Below are 20,090 nucleotides of genomic sequence, written 5' to 3' on the forward strand. Positions count from 1 at the left end.
TCGGTCATATCGAGGCACAATGTGGCATCATGATGGCATCCTAATCAGCATTTGCCACGTTTTCCGCCAGTTGGCTCTACGTACATGAACTTTTGGGCGCTGTTGCTATTCACCACAAGCAGTGAAACAGGTGCAGATATCGCTGCTGCAGGTGTTCTTATGTAGCGATCCGTCCGGTCCGCCATCTCCATACTCACTGCAACAAAGCCCAGTGCTTCGTTCGCCACATGTGATTCCTTGTCCAGTCATTTCATGCGGATAAACATAGACGTGCGGTTGACTGATGATTGATTCAGGTGGAACATCCGTAAGGTGAAGTGTGGATATGAACTTGAAGACAGTCGCATTTTGGTTGGTGTTGGTCACTGAAAAAGCAGCGCTAATAATACGACATCCGGTAATCGGGACGCAAGCCGAAGAGATAGGTTTTCGTACGCATGGCTTGGTAAGATGAACTGATAGATTTTGGGTAAAACCGCGCCGGACGGCAGACCTACATAGACCTCTTAGCTGTCGGAGGATCAAGAAACCATCCACAAGGTGATTGGTCCAGGAAGTTGATTCAGGAGGCATCTAAGAGCACCAGAAAGAAAAACCGCAATACGATAGACATTGTACTGTGTCATGGATTAGCGAGCGCTACACATCAGAGCAGAGCAATAGCTTACGAGTTCTACATGAACGCAGATATTAGTGCGAGTAAACGGCATCGATGTCATGCTAGCCGTCGTGTTAGTCACTTTCCTCATATAATAAGAACCTCACGTTCCACTTCGGAATTGCAGGGCCAGATTGGATCTCGACGCACAATTTTCGTTCAAAACTTTCTGGAAGGATACTGTCTTAGGCACGATAAAAACCAACCCTGTCGAAGTAAACATGCTTGGTGATGACCAGCTTACCGTTCGATTTCCCAGTACGAGGCAACATATGAAGACTGGCAGTGGGGCTGGCCTCGGTGGTTGTTGAATTCAGATTAATTTTCATACTCCAACGGATCTATTCGAGGAAGGCGTTTCCGAGTCCTATGAATATAGGTAATCGGTCATTATGCAGTTGGGAAAGGCCCGTGGGAAAATCTATTCGTGAAATCAATTGGTCTCGGTGATTGCCGGCTATTGAGCTCTGTGGGTCTGTGTTCCCCCCGTGGGAATTTTCTATTCATGCGCGGCATTTGCCGATCATCCGTCTCCTGGATTTTTTTCTATTCGTGCACGGTCTTTGCCAGGCTATGCCTGTTTTTCTTTCCTCTTTCTTTTTTTTTCTTTTCCCGCTTTTTTTAATTATTGTTTTTGCTTTGGTTCATGGTCAGGTGAATATACAGAATCCTATCCTGCATCTCCAAATGTTGATGACCACCACTCGCTCTCGATGCCGCTACAGACCCTATCCATAGCATGATTTTCAGGGTCAGTACGCTTCGTCTCTGGGAGGGCTTTTTTGATGACGTGAACATGTTTAAGGATCTAACTGAGAAGTTGGCCCATGCCTTCGTGTACTGATGATTTCCAGAATCAGTCTGATAAAAATAGGACTCGGTTTTGCCACCGGATGAGCTGGCCCTCACCCAACTAATTAAACCATATCGCTAGGTACGGCAGAGAGACGGCTAGTGATAGTCATGGGACAACGACTACGAATACGGACAAAGCAAGTAATACGTAGTATGGTAGATGGTTCGATGCAACCTGCCCTAAAGTGCACCTGGTCACGGAGGGCCCAGACTGGTCCAACCGGGTCCTCCGCAGACGTCAACCATCCGAGCAAGAGGGCCATTGTATGTCACGGTCGACGATACGGACACGCGTAGGAATTCGGAGCGAAACGGCATAACTTGAAACTTGATATCGGAGGAGGATTGTAAAGCCTCGAACCGTCAGGATGTTGCTGGTCCGGATGTTGACCTAAGCGTGGGTCATCAGGAACAGCGTCGTACTCGCCCGACCTGGAGGCGAAGGTCGCCGGTAGCAAAACTTCAGAGAAACGGATGCCAGCCACGCTTCTCCTCACTCTGCAGTTTTGAAGTCACGTTTTCGACATCTCTATGTTTGCCCGACATGCACCAATTTGTCGGCTATCCTGTCACTGGATAGGCAAGATCGCTGTGTACAGTTGATAAAAATGGTGTTCTCTACGTCGGTCTCTGCTCGGGTACTCTGTTGTGTCACAACATACTTCAGTGGCCCCATTCGTCAAGACATCTCCCATCTTAAATGAAACATGATATATGATATTGTTTCTGCTCTCTGTTGTCTTCAGGCATTGACGTGGAACTAGGCTTCGCAAACACGGAGCGTGAAGTTCGATTGGGGTCTGTACCTTCAGGAAGACTCTCTATCGTCTCCGACCCGGTAAGTGAACTACCCATTGTTTTGACTCAGATTATAGCGCTAAAACTTTCTGTTAATTCTTAGGAAACATCTTTGTACAATGACACTAGTACGTGACGATCAACCTTTTAGCAAGTTCCTTCGTTGGGGTCGGCGGTATATTCGATACCATTGATGGTCTTCTTTCTCCCTGTTATTTAAGTCATCAGAAATCGTTCCAAAGGAGCCATAAGAACCGAAACCCACATTGTCACAGTTTCCATTGGTGAACATAGCGGACGCACAGTCTGCCTCAGTGATCATCCTCGTCGAGCTCTTCTTGTTCAAGACGCGCATGTCACACTTGTACCCGCGCGAGGTATTGTAGCAGCGCGAGCGCCTCTCGCTATCTCCGAGCTGCACTGTGTGTCAGTGGGCTGACCAAGGAGAACGAAAAGCGGTACTCGCCTTGCCACCGTCAATGTTGAGCATGTCGTGGCAGAACGTGTACACAGCGTCGTCGCAGGTTCCTGGCTGACCGCCACTGAAGCATCCCTCGGTGGCGACGGAGGAAACGGCTGCGAGCGCTATGAAGACGAAAGAGGCAATCTGGGGATAAGGTGAGTGTTCATAGCCAAGTTGTGACGCGGCTACTCATAAACTTCATGTCTGAATACTAGGTTTTCTGAGAGGTTATCAGGAGAAGACTTGATGAGTACTACCGTTTATTCCTCCACCTTTTATCCTGGCAAAGGACCAGGATGAAACTTGCGCCCGCGAAAGCTGAGCATCCTTCCCGGGCTGGGTGGATACAGCGCGTGATCCCAAGCCTACTCGGTGGATTCATGGATTCCATAAACCAATCATTCCAATGTCCATGTACGTATTGTAACACAGCAAGGTGCCGTACTGACATACCTCTTACTAGATACGTGCAGTTTTTCAGTTCAAGTGGTGGCCTTCAATGGAACCTATCATCAACGCGTATATTGCCAGGTTATCTTCGCGTTCGTTCTTTTTGGTAGATGTAAGCCCTTTTCATTCGCTTTTGTTCTTACAAGACCTTGTGTTCGAATGCCTAACACCTTTCCCAGGCATCAAATATAGTATGTAGCACGCTTGTAATGTCCGGTAATGTTCCTCACGAACAGTCGAGTCTCGAACATTTGCGGCTTCATCTCCAAGGCGAGACACTGTCCTCAGGCTCTGCTGCGGCTGGGTTTCACTTGGCACACATTACGGTATTCAATAACGCTCCGGCGCATTTGATTCGAAATTCAAAATCGAGTCCGAGGAGTTCGACCCGTCATAGCTTTCAAACACGCCCTTGTTCCATCAAGTAATCCAACGACTGCTTTTATTAACGATTTTTGGTTCGCCGGTGTCGGACACTGACGTTTTACTTTTACTCATTGCAGGGCTCTTTCACCGACCCAAGAGCCTTGGTGTCCTCCAGAATTTCCTTCTTCACAGCAGTGAACAGACTCTTCAGGTTTCTGGGTAAATAATTTGTCTGCTGCAGGTCCTTGCTTTGACTTGGAATTCTAACACGTTTGAGTACTGTGGGGGTCGTCCGTAATTACTCCTTGGCTTTCTAGCAGAATTCTACCAATTCTTGATCGTGCTACTATTTATATTTCGCCCCTATGGCTGGCCAGTAGCTTGACGGGTTACCGGAGTCTCATTTTGCTGCAGATTAAATGGATCAAACAGATCGCACATAGCCAGGGTCACCTCTCAGGGCTGGGCGGTGCTGTGATTACTTTGCGTTCACACTTGACACGAATGAAGAATTCGTTCCGAAGTGTGAAACTTGATTTGGTTTCACGTCTGCCCTTCTACACGTACTAGTATAAAGAGGACAGAAAGACGGGCCGGAATTATTCTTGCCCAAATACATCCAAGAACAAAATGCAGGTTGTGAGTGGACCTCCACCGTTATCCAAGAAATCATTGCTGAATACCATCCCCAGATCACCTCTAAGTTCTTTATCACCCTGACCATCATTTCTTCTGTGGCTGCAGAAGGCTGCTTCACTGGTGGCCAACCTGGAAGCTGCGATGAAGCCGCCTATACATTCTGCAAGGAGATGCTCACCATTAACGGCGGTCAAGTGCGCATCATAATGTCACAATTGCCTTAATGGAGGAATACTAACATGGAGAGTAGCTTGGTGACAGCGAGCGACGCCAGCACTGCTATGACACCTCGAGAGGATATAAATGTGGTATGCGTGTGCTGAATACGAAGAGTTCAACGAGGACGATCACAGAGTCGGACTGTGCTGGGGCGATGTTCATCAATGGGAATTGTGATAACGTGAGCGTGTTCACGATGCGTCCTGGTGTGAATATTAACTGATCTGTTCGGCTAGGGAGGGAAGAAGACGGTTAATGGAATTGAATATACTGCGGATCCTAATGAGGGAGTCTGCTGAGCCTATGGTATGCCAGGGTGTATAACTATCCTCTGTGAATTGACACTATCGCGATGCGGTGTATAAAGCATTATGTCACAGTTCGAAACCAGGAGTCGCTGACACTATGGCACCTTTTCCAAGTGGCGATTTTCCTTCCTCGATTAAATCCAGTCGGTCGGAGTTGGGCATTGTGATTTTCCCAACTCAAGTACAGTCTCACTAGGGCTTAACACGTTGGTACAAACTCCTTGGCCTCGTCCAAATAAACCTCGGCACAACTTCTTCCGGTTGCTGGGCCAGCGATCGCGCCTGCCGCTGTTACTTCACTGAAGCGAAAACGTTCCCAGGTTGTCCGGAGCGGTGAACACGCTGGCGAATTCCTTCGACGTGTTCTGGAATTGATGATATGTGGAGAGAGGAGCGGAGACGATATACGCTTTGAGGGTTTCCGGTAACAAGGAGTACCACGTTGGTGCAAAGGGACCACCCAATCACTCAGTATGCCCAGCCAGGGGAAGCGGAGACATACAAGACCGAGAGGCAGAGATGATGCCGCGGAAGTGACTTGTCAAGGTTACACAGGCAGAAACCAAAGAACACCAACTTACGACAATCACTATTTTGATCTCGGTGTCTCGAAGAGAGATGTGCACGACCTGAAGGTCTTCTCAGTGTGTTGCGCAGACATATACGCCTTCTCGTTTCGGCTAGTCGGCACTATGACCGTGGAAATGGGTCTGTTCGATGGAATAGCGAGTTCCATGTCATTCGTGTATCTGATCAAGAAATATCGGCGTTAAACTTCCCGGGCAGTGTCACAGCAGGAGAAGCTGACTCTCGTGGACCTTATGCGACGGCTCGAGCAGAGAAGGGTTTCCAGCACGACTGTTGACTCCCCAAGAGTGTCGATGGCAGACTCAGCCAAAATTCGAGTGCGATCTCGGAGGTGATCAGTCCGCCATTCGCTAAGATTGCCTGCCTGTTGCCTCGGGAGAAAGAGGAGAAACATTGAAACTCATCCCACGTAATCCAGACTCTTCGGTTACGTTCGCGTTCCATACCATTCCCGGTCCCACCATTGCACTTGCCTGACCTGTCACTACAATATCCATGCAGTTCAAGATCAATCCGCTGTTAGCCAAGAGCGATAGAAACTGTGTGCCTTAGGTGAACGAGGTGAGCGATGAGACGTAAAACTGATGGGTTTAGCACACGGACCGGGCCTAAAATTCCGTTGCATCCGATCTTTTGCCATTCTCGCTATAATGCCAGCTCGCCGTCCTTCTTTTCCTCGTTAACCAGCGGTGGTCTGCTCAATACTTACTTACGGTTATGGTGGATACATTGACGTTTGACCGCGATGAGCAGCTGGGCTCTCTCCTCATTAGCCTCGTGGTTTCCGCAGTGTACGCATTTCCTCTCAAACGGTGTCTGGTTCAACGATATGAATAATTTTCCAGGATGTATGGAATCACGACTTTTCAAGGTACATTTCATCACCGTCCTCGATTATTTTATTAGTCTGATAGTCGGCGGTTCTATCTAGTGTATATATTCTTCAAGAAGGATGACAATAGGCCCAGGGACCCGATGCTCATGAAAGGATTCGTGTGTTTTGAATTCAAGTTTTAGCCTTTTATGCAAGCTAACATTATGTATAGGTGATATCTTTGTGGTTTGACCTTGCACCTATTTTTTTACGCACGCACGTTCACTGACTGCAATCTCATAGGATCCTTGATACACTCCAGCAAGCCTTTGTTACCCAGGGCGTGTATTGGTACCTGGTCAACAATTTTAATAACCCGTCAAATATCATGGAATCGACATGGTGCGTTGCTGACATGTCGATTAAACGAAGATCAATCAGTATTCAAAGTCGTCATTGCAAGGGGTCATACGGTTCGCAGTGGTCCAGCTATCTCAACGTCCTGTTCCTGACTTCGTATCTATGAAACAAAGGCACAGATATTCATAACCGTAAATGCCTCTACGCTTTACATCGTCGATCACTGCTGATACCAACTCACCTATAGGCAATCATGAACTTGTCATGTCAAGGGTACACCGCTGTTACTTTGCACCTTTCAAAGCTGATCTACATCGATTTTCAGCTTCCTAATACGACGCATATGGTATCGTAGGTGTCTTTTTGTCTGTATTGCCGTTGATGTTGATACACTATTTCAAGTCGCACCACCGAAAAGAAAGATGATCGTAGCAGGCGTCGTGTGCTTCATAAGTCTCGTATCTCTCTGCGCTTTTAGTAAGAAATCTCTATCTCACCCTTGCCATCTTCGTTAAGCTGGGAACGCCTTTGCAGTTGCTATGATCTGTACGTCTATCCTCCCCTCAGTGGCCATCCCTTTTAAGCGCTTCCTTAGCGGTCGGAGTAATATTTGTCCAGGTAAACGATATGTCCCAGATCACAAGACCTGGATCGCGAGTGCGTCCATCTTCGAATACCGGATCTCCCACTTTGACACCATACAATTTCAGAACAGCTTCTATGTCACGCTCGGTGCAGGAATGGGATCTGACATCTGTATCGCGATATGTCTGTGCTACCAGCTCTCAAGGAGTAGACCAAGCATCCCCAGGTCCAAGTTCAGCCTCTTAGATTACACGTATCTGACTGACGTATTTAGAACGAAAACAGTCATCGACAAGCTCATTCGCTATGCTATCAGCACTTGTATGTCTGCGATTAGCTTCATTTCTACTACCGGCGCTCAGTAGCTCTCATTTCAGGTTTACTTACAAGGCACGACTCCTTGTAGTATCGCTTTGACCTTGGTGCTGATGTTGTATCTAGTTTGGTCGCTACGGTATCATTTATAGCTGTTCGTATTTCTCTTAGCTCCTGCCTCTTGTGCTCATCCAGAAGGTCATTTTAGCTAGCAACACGGCCTTCCTCTATGGTATTTATCGCCATATTCTGTCTGCTTTCAAAGTGTATGTGCCCTCATTTTTTTCATCCACTGCATAGATTACTCAAATATTACCCTCTGACTCGACAGTCTACTTCAACACGCTTATGGCTACACGTACGCTTTTTCCATCTCTTCTATGGCACGTTTCTTATACCCTTCTTCTATTAGTGAACTCCCGTATAGAGTTGCGGCGTCATTTGGACGGTCCTACTGTCGTGTCGCTTGACTTGCAGTACGACAACGAAATAGGAATCGATCTGAATACATTATCTCACCCTTCGGGGAGGGAGGGAAAGAGGCGTCACGATAATGATCTAACGAGCACTTGTGCCTCTGGTACGGAGACAGGATTGCGGGTGAGCTATCTGTATTATCCGGGTTTGTAGGCTTCTTCCTCATGTATTATTCACAGTGATATAACTAGGCCGTCGGGAAGAAACCCGGTGATCCCCTGGGCTGCTGCCTATTCGGCAACATTTGATTAGTCCATGTGCTCTATCATTTCTTTTAGAATCCATAATGTAAGAAGCAAAAGCTGAACAAAGAAAGTCTGAGGAAAGAAGATTAGTAGGTGTGGTACGAAGTTATGGCGATACTTCCCAAGTCTTGAGGCGGTAAAAGTTCCATTCGCGTCTGCGGGCAACAAGCAGATAGACTCCGAGTGGGAACTAAGTATACTCGGCAGAGAAGTTGCCGGTCGGAGATTTGTCGGGTAACTGAATATTGCATAGGGCTGAGTTGTCGAAATCACGCTCAACTGCCGACTACTTGCCGGTTAGCCGACCCTTAATCGGCAGCTCATCACTGAACCAAATTCAGCCTCTTGATAGCTAACCTCAACGTCGAAAAACTATGACTGCTGCGTTCTCCGTCGAAGCATTACAGAACCAGAAACATAACCTCATATCAAGGCTTGCTAATTCTTCAGCGCTTCAATACTTGTTCGACAACCGGGTAGGCTGCTAGTTTTTTTTCATAGTGATAGAACTGATGTGAGGGAAACTTTTATGAACAGATTTTACTTACTCCTCCTGGATTATCATGGAATGATGAAGATTGAGTCGTATATGCAGTACATGCACTTTGGATGATTGCATCCTTCGCAGTCGACTCCGGAAGTCTTGTTGCACTTGGTCGCTTACACGACGGAACTGGCTCTCAGCCTGTGAATGACGGGCGACCGACCGAGGGAATAGGCCCTAGTTCGCAGCGTCAATGAGACGTTTGATTATGTATTCGAGGGTGCGCGGCAACGGTGCTGTTGATGGATCCTACATGATTCCCTGGTTCAATGTAAGTGGTTTTTTTTCTACGACCGAAGTGGTCCTAATTGAATTTACCTGGACACGAAGCCTTCTAATTGGTGTAGGTGAATCTCAGAAACCCATTCTTGGGCCCCACTTGGAGTAGCAGCAGCGAAGTCCGAGAATTACAAAAAGGCGGCCGGACAAACTATACAGTAGTGGGCAAACATCACGGAGCCTTCGGGTATAACAAGGTTCGCGATTTTTCTCAGTGTCGGTCGAGATGTGCTGACGTTGAGAACTAGTCCTTCGAAATTTCGCGTCCACTTTTCCATCCGAGGTCATTCCGTCCCTGTCCTACCATTCTATCCGGGCCAAAATCTTGATATCTCGCTATCCTTCTCAAGCACCATAACTCTATATCACGTCAACATCGACTTGACCAGGCCATGGCCCTTGGACATGTATTCAGACATCTCAAATGCAACGGTTGGTCCCTGGTTCGAGCTGGCTGGTTGTCATCTGTTCTTCTGGGAGTTGGCATCTACTTCAGCAGCAGGGAAGGCAGTTCGTCCCCCGAAATCTTTCCCGTTGTCCTGGGACGCTGTGAGGAGACCAGATGCTATTGCTTACACTATGGGTCTTGTGGTACGTTACTTCCGCGTTTGAGATGTGAATGCGTGCACCTGATTCTTCTTTCGTACAGTCACGTATTCTCTACGAGCTGAAAATTTCCGAGGTCCGTTGACTAGGGTTAGGGTTATGCACCCGAAGCTGAAGACCATCTCTTGCCAATGGGAAGGCATGTACGCTCAAGCCGATACGAATAACTCTACCCGCATGGAGTCCTTGTGTTTCGGCTCGGGATCTTATATCGTTCTCTTCCTCAATCGTCACAGTTTCGTAAGTATTCCTCTTTTCTTTCCTTTCTTCACCTCACGTATATCTAGCCGATCCATGTGGTCGTCGAAGTCTGGGCCGCAATGCCGATGTGGCGGAACTGGAAGCTTCTTCGTTGCTGAAGCACGTTCGCACGTTTCACACATTCGCCGTAAATGATGCAGTTTTTGCCTCTGCAACGGAAATCGCTTGCGTGTCGTGCTCTGGAGCTTTATAGCTGGACTTGATATATCGTACGTTCGGTCTGGAAGCATGAACAATGTTTGAGGCTCGCTACAATAGCGGTGAATTGTGAGGTTGGGGTTCGGATTCACGTTCCGACTCCCGAACCCTGTACCCTGAGTGGCCCAGAGTCTTCCTGTCCAATCTTTTATTGAAGGCTGGCAGCTGCAAAACAAGGCATTCCTTCGTTTAAAGAGCTCCCGATATGACTGGACTTCCTGCATCTTTCAGTTCATAATGCTAATTTGCCTTTCTTCCAGTTGTCCACCGAGTCCTTAGTGGATCGGTCGCTGGTCAGTTTCAGGGTTCTATCACTCGAGCACCGATATCGCGTATCCGATATTGGGAGACAACGCGGTTTTAGACTTCAAGGAAGGAATGGACTGCGTGTGACTATCGTATATTTGCCTCGTTCGTGGACTCCGGTTATCAGAACAGATATTTACTGAAGACCTTTCTTATGGGATTAGGCCTACATAGGCCAGAACAATTCGGAGGCTCTCCATTCGTTGCGATAACAGGTGGGTGCTTCACCTTCAAACGCCGAAGTTCAATTTTGGATCAACCCTACCCGGCTCTCCCAGCGTAGCATTCCCCGTGGGATTTCTACCCTTTTGGGGGGCATTACTGGCGAGGCATCCAGTTCCATGTTGATGTGCAACAGGCTGTGTACCTCCAGAATGACGACATGGCATGTATACAGAGGAATTGGCGCCACTGTGACATCAGCAGCGAAGTCGATGGTCCGACTTCGCGATGGCACTGCATTGTCTCCTTGTCTCAAGCTGTTGCTTACCGTCGTTTTCGCTACACTTATCCTTGTACCTCCCATCATATCTATAACCCAGGCGATGGGCGTTCCTTGAACACACCGCAAAGCAAGGAGCATTGTTCCATTTTGTAAGTCGTTCTCCGATTCTCATTCACATCGAGCTAAGTTCATAATAGTGCTTCCTCCAAATTCGTTACTACTATAGTGTTACTACTGTTACAGTGGTGATACATTCCTGTTCCGTATATGGTATCCAATGGTATCTAGTTCTACTTACTGTACAACATCTTCGATTTGTTTCTTCTTGAATTGCGCCTATGCTGTGGACTTCACCCTCCTGAAGTGCATCCTCCACTTATTAAGATCCATGTTGCCACCCCTGACACTCAACCCATCGAAGACCGTTGTAAAATCGCTCTTCTTATCAACATACCGCCCACAGCCGCACCTGCATTTCTCTTTATAGCACCCACCCATCACTCTCGGCTCGAGACGTTCCCTTAACACCTTCTGCGCCCACGTGAGGATGTCCTCGACCGTGAGGATCCCGTCCTTGCGGACGATCTCGATGTTGAACCGTTCAACGCTGTCTATCTCGACGAGGATGGAGACCCTCTGAAAGGCCGGTTTAGACGCGGGTTCGTACGCGTTCTGGGGATGTGCGACGACGCGGCTTGGGGAGAAGAAGTCGAGGGGCGGGCATGTTCCCAGACGAAGCGCGCGATGGATGGAAAGACGCGTCGTGGACGGCAGGGGGGTTCGGGTCGCTCTTTCCATATCGGCCCGATGTAATATCGAATGACGGCGGGGTCCTGGGAAGGGGGAAGGTGCTCGGTGAATGGGTGGCTGCTTAAACGACGCCGGCGGGCGGAGACATGGACGTGGGGGAGGTGAATGCCGGTGCTTGGGAGATGAAATGGGAGTAATCGGGGATTGGGGAAGTGACTGTCCTTGGGAGGGAGGTGCTGGGTCGACGAGGAATGTCACGTAGAAGGGCGCACGGTGATGGACGCCGTTACGGTCGAAGTCATCTTCCCAATGGACTCGTTTGGTGGACACTGGCGACATGGTAATAATGGATAATGAATCCAATGAAAGATGCGCACCCGTTTTATATGTGCTCGAACTGCCGGTGTTATTTCCCAGATTAAGTTGCCGTTGCTGCATATGTTTTTGCGGTTGTCGAGGTCCATTCGTCCATTGGTTCCATTTTCCACTCATTTTGATGGTTGCGAAACAGCGAGCGAAATACTGCATAGAGAGCTGTAGCACTTAGTGAGTATATTTAGACATGGGATTCGCGAAGCGGGACTCAGAAATCAGATGGAGTTTGGCGGTCTATGACTAGAAGAGTCATTGTTGATCTTCCCGGTATGGTTCCCTTTTCTACTGCACTGGTGTGGCTGTTGACGTTGCCGCCGGAATTGCGAGCTTGATTCGACCATGTACATGTACACACTGATGGACTCTAGGGAACACCGTTCGAACTGACGTTAGCCAAGAGCACATGCTGCGGCTATGCGATGTATGATATCATCTGTAAATTGGAATGACAAATTACTGAATCCCTGTTGAAAAGGGATTATCAGGGTCAAAATTTGCGGAGGCATTCACAGATAGAGATACTGCTACGAAATGAAAGATAAATAATTCAGTTTTCTATCGACCCAGTATCCTGCAGCTGTTGTACTCTAGGAATAGTGTATACGCGCAATAGGTAACCGGACCTTCTTCTAAACGGTGGCGAGTATGACGCAAGTCCCCAAATTGATCGGCATAGTGATCCGGGGGGACGGAGGAATACTGACTGGTTACGTCGTTCCTTCCTCGGTAAGAGGATACGGGATCGCTTCGGCGTCGGGACCAGTCTGAAGCCGCGGAGACGATTTATCTTGAAGGTAAAGTAAAGTCAGTTGAAGTATCATCATGTTCACGTATGGGTCGACAAACAGGGAAGAAATGCTATAGTACCGCCACTGTTATCGCTTTTTGGAAACCAGGATAAGCAGACAGGGAATATTGTCTGGCGCTGAGGGACTCACTGAAAGATGCAAGTGTGCATGCGTCTTAGCGAGAAGAGCTGTGCATCAACACTTGAAACTCGGCATCCTGGACTCAGACTTCTTGAGTATCTCAGTCACCCTCGTATTCATGGTAGCGATCCCTACAGTGATTCATCCTCAGGATCCAATTCGGGATTCGGCCTACCTATGCGAACATCAAGACCGACTCGAGCTTAAAACTCAAACAGGAAAGTTCCGGTGCTTCTCGGGTTCATCAGCTTTCCGTATTCAGCCATCACCTTCACGGAAATCGATTGCTCATCGATTACTGCCAACAACGTTCCTATTCAGTAATATTTACTAGCAGGGTGCTCCGCTGCAGTCTTTAGCGTTCGGAACAGGTTCAGTATATATACTAGCAAGCACTTAATGCTACTTGAAAGTTACGAGTAGTACTTGCAACTTACTCGGGCTCCGTCTGAAGAAGAACGCGTCAGATGATTCTTGTCTGTCAATCCGGTCTCTTTCTAATTCTCGCTGGACGAAATGATACATTACCACATATGGTTGTGCTGTTTTCGCATAGGCCTAGGCAACATTGGCATTCCAATGTCAGTCAGGGAAAAACATTTAGCGCTGAGGAAAACACCTAAAGAGTACGATCCCTCGTAAGCATGGCAGCGATGTTCAGGCTTCAAGTCACTTACGTCGAAATACATCAAGAACGACTTGAGCTTAAAGCTCAAACGAGAAACATCCCATGCTTCTCGGACATGTCATCCTTCCAACTCGACTCTTGGTGGATGAACGATTTACCTAGTAGCACAATTTGGATTTCCTTTACTGTCGCAACGTCATAGGGTATTCTTTAATATTCGCATTGGTGAGCTACAAGCTGATATGCAACTGCAAAGATCATGTTTATTTTCTGCGTTTAACATCAGCTAGTAATCACGAGCGACTGCAACCTGCATTTCTACCTTCCAAAGAAGGACTACTAGTGAAGGGATTCTTGTCCATTCTTCCTGAGCAATGCAACAGACTGGGTCTTCCTTCAGCTCCGCATGGAGCGTAGCATTTATAACATTTCTCTCGTCCGTACCAAGGGCAATCATCGCAGGGTAGGGCTAACACATTGGAGGAAAGACTTCCTACGAGAGCAGAGCATCCCATTCCGGGTCTTTCGGACAGAACGATGTGTGGCGGATAGTAACGACCCCCAACATGTCAACGACGAGGAGTGTGGTATTCTGGCGGGACACACAGCCAAAATCATTGAAGAGAGAGGAAAACGTCGCAGTCGGAAGACTGCACATGGGGAAATGTCAAGGCGTCGACGTCGAAGTTGATTTGATGCGTGTCGTGGTGGTCCACGCTTAATCTTAAAGCAAGAGAGGTGTGTGGGAGCGCATGAAGATGACGGTCATTTCTCCGACGTCGGTTAACCAGCCAACTTTGCAAGTGTTGGGACTCCCTTCTGTGAACAGTCATCCGCCAGAAAGGGAAACGCGAACTCTCCATTTCCGCCCCGGACCGAATAGGGGAACTTCTTTCTGTGGAAGATAAAAGGGGGCCGAGTAAGATGAAGGCGTCCATGCTGGAGTCTCTATTTGTGCCGTGGTGATGTGTACGTGAATTCAAAGAGCAGCGCATAAAAGACGCTGAACGGGTGAGATTAAGTTGTACGCAGAGTAGGTTCTTTGACCTTGCAAGAGAGAACCTAGCGACGATGTTGAGATAAGCAAGCCGAGTCAGTCGAATGCAATTGAAGACCTACGGTATTATTGTAAATAACTACATTATAAAATCCCATTGAAATCCTCGTCAACAGGAAATTGCTCAGACCTTCGCTGAGGATAAGGCCGCCTACCGACCAAAGGTCAAAGTTTCTTCAAAATGGCTATCATCAGAAAACTGGGTAGGGTTGAACTGAGCACGAACTAATAATCAGGTTGATGAAACGACCTACCCTGAAAAAGGCGTTGGTGATTCATGTCAGGTTTCTGCCGCTGTATCCAGATTCGAGATGGCACTCGGTCTCTTGTTCGCTGTCGGAATCACAGCTTGAACTTTCACAAGGGATAAAAATGGCAACGTGCAGTCCAGATGGACGTTTGAAAGCACAAAGAAACGATTCCCCCCCCCTCGGCCATCGAGAGACTCGACTCTACCATCAATAGAATCATGGTTTGTGTTGCAAAAGTCGTACCCAGAAGAACACCAAGCCAATGCCGGGAACCCTCCAACGTGAGAATCGCGTCTACCAGGAAGGCCAGTGGGCCAACATCGTAAGCATAACGCTAATCACCAAGTCCGGAGCCGCCATACCACCATCGCAGGGATTGTGGCAAGATAAAATGCACAACATCGGTGAGAAGCATTCTAGGCTGCCGCTCGAGATATAAAACCCTCTTTCCCTGACCCGTTTCGCGAAGCAGTTGACTTCTTTGCCAAGAGGACGATTTCCTTGGTACAGAGATTTGGTCCAAGATGTACCAATACTACTGGGGAATTTAGCGAGGATAAAATTCTAATAGGAAAATCTGGTGGGCTCACATTAGACAATGGAAATGACGCGCCATGCTCTGTAGGTGGTCGGTCTTGAGAAGATAACCCAGTGATTTTCGGTAATATTGCATGTCATTGATTCTTTGCGCACTAACGAGAAAATATCCCGTGTTATTTCCCAACCTAAAAGACAAACGAAAAGAAGGGTGCAAGTCGAACTCGTCAAGAATTATTTTTGCTCCCGATGGCAAAGAAGGCTTGGAAGTCTGCCACAAAAAACGATTAATATGTCGTCACCTCAATTTTTTGTCGCCAGGACTTACTTAGATGTAGTAAACGTAGCTCTGTAACTTGGCTGTAGCAGACTAGTCGGACTGTTGTACGCTAGTCATTTGCCGCCGGCAGGTTACCTCGGCTGATTGTGGGAAAAACGGAGTTAAACCCGGGATAATTCCGGACTGACTGAGCCCTTCTTTACTTCCAAACTACCAAATAGCCCAGCCTCGCTGGCCGCCAACGCATTGCTCCACGCGCATACAATCACCCTCGATACACCTCTTCTGCTTTCCTGCACCAATTTTTGGCCCTTTCTTCGCTGCCATGCGGCGGACGACGTTCTTGGATTGGAATCTTGAGGGGTGGTAGCCTCATTCGAATTCTTGAGAAGTGCGGTGAACAGCTTCGTTCATCGTACCGACGAACACTGCGCATCATTGAGGCCGTTTCCGTTGTGAACAGTCGTTGACGAAGGGATATCGTCGCTCTCGTTCGGCGCTGTCCATAGCGGACGCAAGAACGGATGTAACCGGCTCTTTGGAATTCATTTGGACCCTTCCTTGGGCAGCGCCTTCATCAGACTCAGAATAACTGCCTTGGACAATAGGCGCGACGTTGGCGAGATTGGTGAGTGTTAATCTATTAAGCGCAGATATCCGGCTGATGTATGACTGTTAGAGTGACGGCGACGAGCGAGGGATCAGGTATTGCGTTCAGATGGGTTTTCAAAATGACGAAGAGCCCCGTACTCGATGGAGGAAGGATGTAAAATATTGGCCAGGTTCAATTCTGTGGTGCCATTTGGAGTTTTACCTGCTAATCCTTACCCCAGCTTGGTTTTAATGCCATTGGAGCTAATTAACCTTTATCTTGGCTGGAAGCAGTGGAGGTGCATGATATCGCAATGAAACGACAGGTGCGTGTTGTCATTGGTGGCGTAAGAGAGGATCCTGATAAAAAGGAAAGGAAGCGTATAATGAACGGGATCTGCTCAAAAATCGCCCCGAACGTTTTCTGAAATGCGATTTTCTGGAGGCGATATAGAAGATGTCATGGTAGTCAATGCAGTTCGTCTTTTGGACCAAGTCAGGTGGGAGAGCTGACGACGGCGATAGGTGGAGAGGCATTCATCCGAAGGTTTGAATACTATCCCTCGTTGGGTGGCCTTCTTGTTAACCATAGACACAGACTGTTCCGGATCCACGCATATAGTCACAAGTCGTCGCCATGTCCGTGGAAGTCAAGGAAAGCTCAAGGACCAAGCGAAAGGAATGGTATGTGGCTGTATTGATATACCTAGGTCGAAAACTTACGATACGAAAGGCAAGGCAACAGGACTTTCATCTTCACTGTTGTCTGCGTACCGCTTCAACTACACATGGTAGCCTCCTCGAACAGAACGTAGTTTCTCAGATATACTTCCCTTTCGACACCATAAAGTTCCCCAAGTCATCGCAGTCGTACTCACCTGGGAGCTCAGGCGAATCCACACGCCTCTTCCGACAGAAAATACGTCACCAGCGACGGCGTCCCCCCCTTTCTAATCGGCATATACCACCGCCGCCGTGAACCCAACCCCAGGGTTCTCTCCAGTGCATTTATTTGTAGGCGAAGGCGCAGTGTTCAACACTGTTCGTTTTTTGGACCAGTTCAGGTGATGGTATAGCTAAGGACGAAGTAGGCCGGGAGATGCTCATCGGAAAGGTTTGAATACTGTCCCTCGTTGAACGGCCTCCTTGTTGACCGTTGACACAGATTATTCTGGATCCGGTCTGCCAAACAAACGATCATGCATGTGCCAACAGACAGTCTGATAGCTTCTTGTTGAATAGAAGCCGAGGAAACGCTTGAAGGACCAGCCTAGATGAATGGTATGCAGTTACATTGATAGAGCTGAGTTGAAGGCTTACGATACGACAACTAAGGGAACAACCACGGATCCCAAAGTTCCTCAAGTCGTTCCTCAAGTCTGAGAGAATGCTTCCGAAGATCAGTGCCAAATTGCTGGTGCGGGTAGGCGATGAGGTGGCTCAAATCGACCCGACAGATGATGGCGAAAGCATCGAAGACTGCTACCGCGAGGACCGTTCGTGCTGCTTATGTTGTGGTCGGGCATGGAGGCGCGGCCTGATGGTGGGTTCACGAAGACGGCCTGGTCTTCCGGCATGTGTTCAATTCGTCAATCGTCATGCCCATCTTGTGTCGGGAAGGAATCAATCATTCTCTTGACCTTTTCCGTGAACAATGTCATATGTAACTGCGTCTGATGAGGAAGACGGGTGTCGTTGTCGCCAGCTTTCATTTGACTAATTTCAATGAAGTCACTGGTGATGGTGTTGTCTGTGTGGAATGAAGGTCGGGTCGATAGGCGAAGCTAGGGCCTGGCCGGGGGATTCGAGAGTACTTACCACTGTCGGCCGCTCCACGTTGTACCTCCTGGTACGGGTACAACGCTGGGGGAATATATTTCGCGCTCCCCAAGAACAGATGGATATCAGACCGGGTTTTGGAGCGTAAAATGTGATTCATCAAAAAGATGTCAAGACATTCAACTCATGTACCTCTCCCGGGATCGAACAGGATAGCTCAATTCTCAACAGCTAAGCCAGGATCAGGTAGAAACTTATGCCATGAAACCGTACCTAGCTCCTGTCCAGAGCAACACCCGAGTTCCAGATCGCACCGAAAACGTTCATCGGCACCGGGCAACTCGATTTCTTTTGAAGACCGGTGCCCGTGGATATTATACAGTATCGCGGGTACGGTGAGCATGATGTATCTACATCACGGATCTAATTTTATACGCTGATTGGCGAGCAGAGAATTCTGCTGCGCGGAAGCTTTCGTCCTTTCAAACGCAGGATGAGACGGCTTTGCTCGCCGTGTTGAATGGGCAGCCAATAAACCGTATCCAGGGTGCATAAGACGTAATAACGATGCTGGACAAGCATGAGCATTTTATGCAGAAAAACTTGGGGATAATCCGAGTCTCGGCGGCTTCCCGGAGCAGACCTTTCTACGAGCTCCTAGAGATCGTGAGCTGATGTTGCTCCGGTGTGTCGGGCGTGTCTGCTGTGCTTCGCGATGCAGATTAATTCTGACGTTTGAGCATTCTTGCTGCCGCCTCTTGAATGCAAGCGCTTTCCTACAAATTGCTAAGATGATGAAGAGAGATTACTGTATATTGATCCAATATCAACGGCGCAAGGTTATTAGTCTTGGTACTGTCGTAGTGAGTAGGACGATTGTAAGGCTCGTCGGGGCATCGTAGGGTACTTACGGGTGTGCCAGGAACCTAGGATCGTGTGGATTTAAAGGGTAAAGGAAATGTAATTAGGAGGGTCTAAAAGGCAGGAAGGGATGGAGGTAATACGCAAAACCAACAATGCCACCATGGATAATTGTGCCTCGTTAGCAGGCCTGTAATCAAAACAACATGGACATCTGACCCGATAAGTGAAGACATTTCGAAACATACACGTATTAATTGTGTATATAATCTCGTCCTGAGTATGGCATATACTAGTCGGTCAGATACCACATAGGGAAAGGATATTCATCCCAAACCGGAGGATCTGAATTTATTCGTCAAGGATTGGTAGTAGCACAGACAGTTAGCAATAAAGATGCCGGTCCTCATCCCAGCAGTAAGTGTGGTATAAAAGTCTGAAGATGGACTACAATATACAATAGATTGTATGTCAGGGCAGGAATCAGCTGGAGCCTTTGATGACCTTCCAGTTGTCGCCCGTGAATCTCGTTTATATCATTTGTTCGGAAAATACCATGACATTCATTAGCTAAAGATGGCCAGAACGGACGGCCAAGGATGAGGGCCGATACACTCATCATGACAACGACGAGAGTCTGTTCAGAACAGGATAAGGAATAGACACAACAGAAGCTACTCATCCAAGGCGGCGAGGCGAACGGCGCTTATTACGCACACTGAACAATTGCCGCGACCCGAAATTTATCCGGCGAAATTGCGGGAAGAATATATCAATAGCGTACAATCGGAGAAGAGAACATACGGCACCAGATACGCTGCGCGAGAAACTCAACATTATCGTCAATACGTCTCGAGGAAGATCAGAAAGCAAAAGAGACTTGCCCTCAGGAAGTCCATGTCCGTGGGTTAGCAATGATAGATGAGGGAAGTAAAACGGATAATACGGTAATAAATCTGTGACCGGGTTTCGTGAAAACCAATTAAGAATTGGTTCTGTAGGTAGCCGATGCCGATGCTAACCGTACGGGCCCTGCAATAGCCGCTTTAGTAAGCGGTTTGAGAGAATAATGACGCACCGGTTTGATTGCAGGTGAACGGAGAGGTCATCGTCACTTGATATCAGAAATATATTCTCTGTGTAAAAGGACCGATGTAACGTATCCAGGATCCTGAATACACATAGCCTGCAAGTGGTTTAGCATAATAATGGCGGGACTCGAACACACAAATCCTTGTATAATCATCGGATCCTTGGGTCTACCCTCATCCTA

The 20,090-nt window shown here is 47.9% G+C and overlaps 4 protein-coding genes across 4 annotated transcripts; 3 read left to right on the forward strand and 1 right to left on the reverse strand.

Annotated features, from left to right (window-relative positions):
* The first annotated feature begins 3,899 nt into the window (after positions 1–3,899).
* On the forward strand, positions 3,900–5,025 carry EV420DRAFT_993705 (uncharacterized protein). Its single transcript, XM_060484277.1, has 4 exons — positions 3,900–4,229; positions 4,283–4,423; positions 4,480–4,629; positions 4,685–5,025. The coding sequence occupies exons 1-4, from the start codon at positions 4,221–4,223 to the stop codon at positions 4,745–4,747; spliced, it is 363 nt and encodes a 120-aa protein (XP_060325178.1). The 5' UTR covers positions 3,900–4,220; the 3' UTR covers positions 4,748–5,025.
* A 1,015-nt stretch (positions 5,026–6,040) lies between these two features.
* EV420DRAFT_1573887 (uncharacterized protein) lies at positions 6,041–8,335 on the forward strand. Its single transcript, XM_060474395.1, has 19 exons — positions 6,041–6,135; positions 6,190–6,215; positions 6,276–6,337; positions 6,391–6,404; positions 6,462–6,560; positions 6,622–6,631; positions 6,692–6,709; positions 6,766–6,791; positions 6,844–6,869; positions 6,921–6,995; positions 7,053–7,064; positions 7,114–7,175; positions 7,229–7,329; positions 7,378–7,424; positions 7,481–7,493; positions 7,545–7,572; positions 7,627–7,684; positions 7,750–7,776; positions 7,831–8,335. The coding sequence occupies exons 1-19, from the start codon at positions 6,062–6,064 to the stop codon at positions 8,046–8,048; spliced, it is 996 nt and encodes a 331-aa protein (XP_060325179.1). The 5' UTR covers positions 6,041–6,061; the 3' UTR covers positions 8,049–8,335.
* A 2,780-nt stretch (positions 8,336–11,115) lies between these two features.
* Positions 11,116–11,868, reverse strand: EV420DRAFT_1648715 (uncharacterized protein; the record flags this gene model as incomplete). The annotated part of the gene is made up of 1 exon (XM_060478211.1): positions 11,116–11,868. The coding sequence occupies one exon, from the start codon at positions 11,866–11,868 to the stop codon at positions 11,116–11,118; it is 753 nt and encodes a 250-aa protein (XP_060325180.1).
* Positions 11,869–16,814: 4,946 nt separating this feature from the next.
* Positions 16,815–19,479, forward strand: EV420DRAFT_1484575 (uncharacterized protein; the record flags this gene model as incomplete). Its single annotated transcript, XM_060470094.1, has 9 exons — positions 16,815–16,861; positions 17,513–17,720; positions 17,956–18,107; positions 18,314–18,351; positions 18,408–18,503; positions 18,554–18,641; positions 18,678–18,819; positions 19,114–19,234; positions 19,388–19,479. 9 exons carry the CDS (start codon positions 16,815–16,817, stop codon positions 19,477–19,479), a joined length of 984 nt encoding a protein of 327 aa, XP_060325181.1.
* Positions 19,480–20,090: the final 611 nt, after the last annotated feature.

Source organism: Desarmillaria tabescens, assembly GCF_030435595.1.
Source record: "Desarmillaria tabescens strain CCBAS 213 chromosome Unknown EV420scaffold_53, whole genome shotgun sequence".
NCBI classification, from domain to species: Eukaryota; Fungi; Basidiomycota; class Agaricomycetes; order Agaricales; family Physalacriaceae; genus Desarmillaria; species Desarmillaria tabescens.

Coding starts and splice junctions, on each gene's coding strand:
- EV420DRAFT_993705 (XM_060484277.1), top strand. Junction 4,424..4,479: donor TCACCATTAACGGCGGTCAA/GTGCGCATCATA, acceptor CATGGAGAGTAG/CTTGGTGACAGCGAGCGACG. Junction 4,630..4,684: donor TCAATGGGAATTGTGATAAC/GTGAGCGTGTTC, acceptor CTGTTCGGCTAG/GGAGGGAAGAAGACGGTTAA.
- EV420DRAFT_1573887 (XM_060474395.1), top strand. CDS start 6,062: ATGGTGGATACATTGACGTTTGACCGCGATGAGCAGCTGGGCTCTCTC. Junction 6,870..6,920: donor AATACGACGCATATGGTATC/GTAGGTGTCTTT, acceptor CACTATTTCAAG/TCGCACCACCGAAAAGAAAG. Junction 7,573..7,626: donor CTACGGTATCATTTATAGCT/GTTCGTATTTCT, acceptor AGGTCATTTTAG/CTAGCAACACGGCCTTCCTC.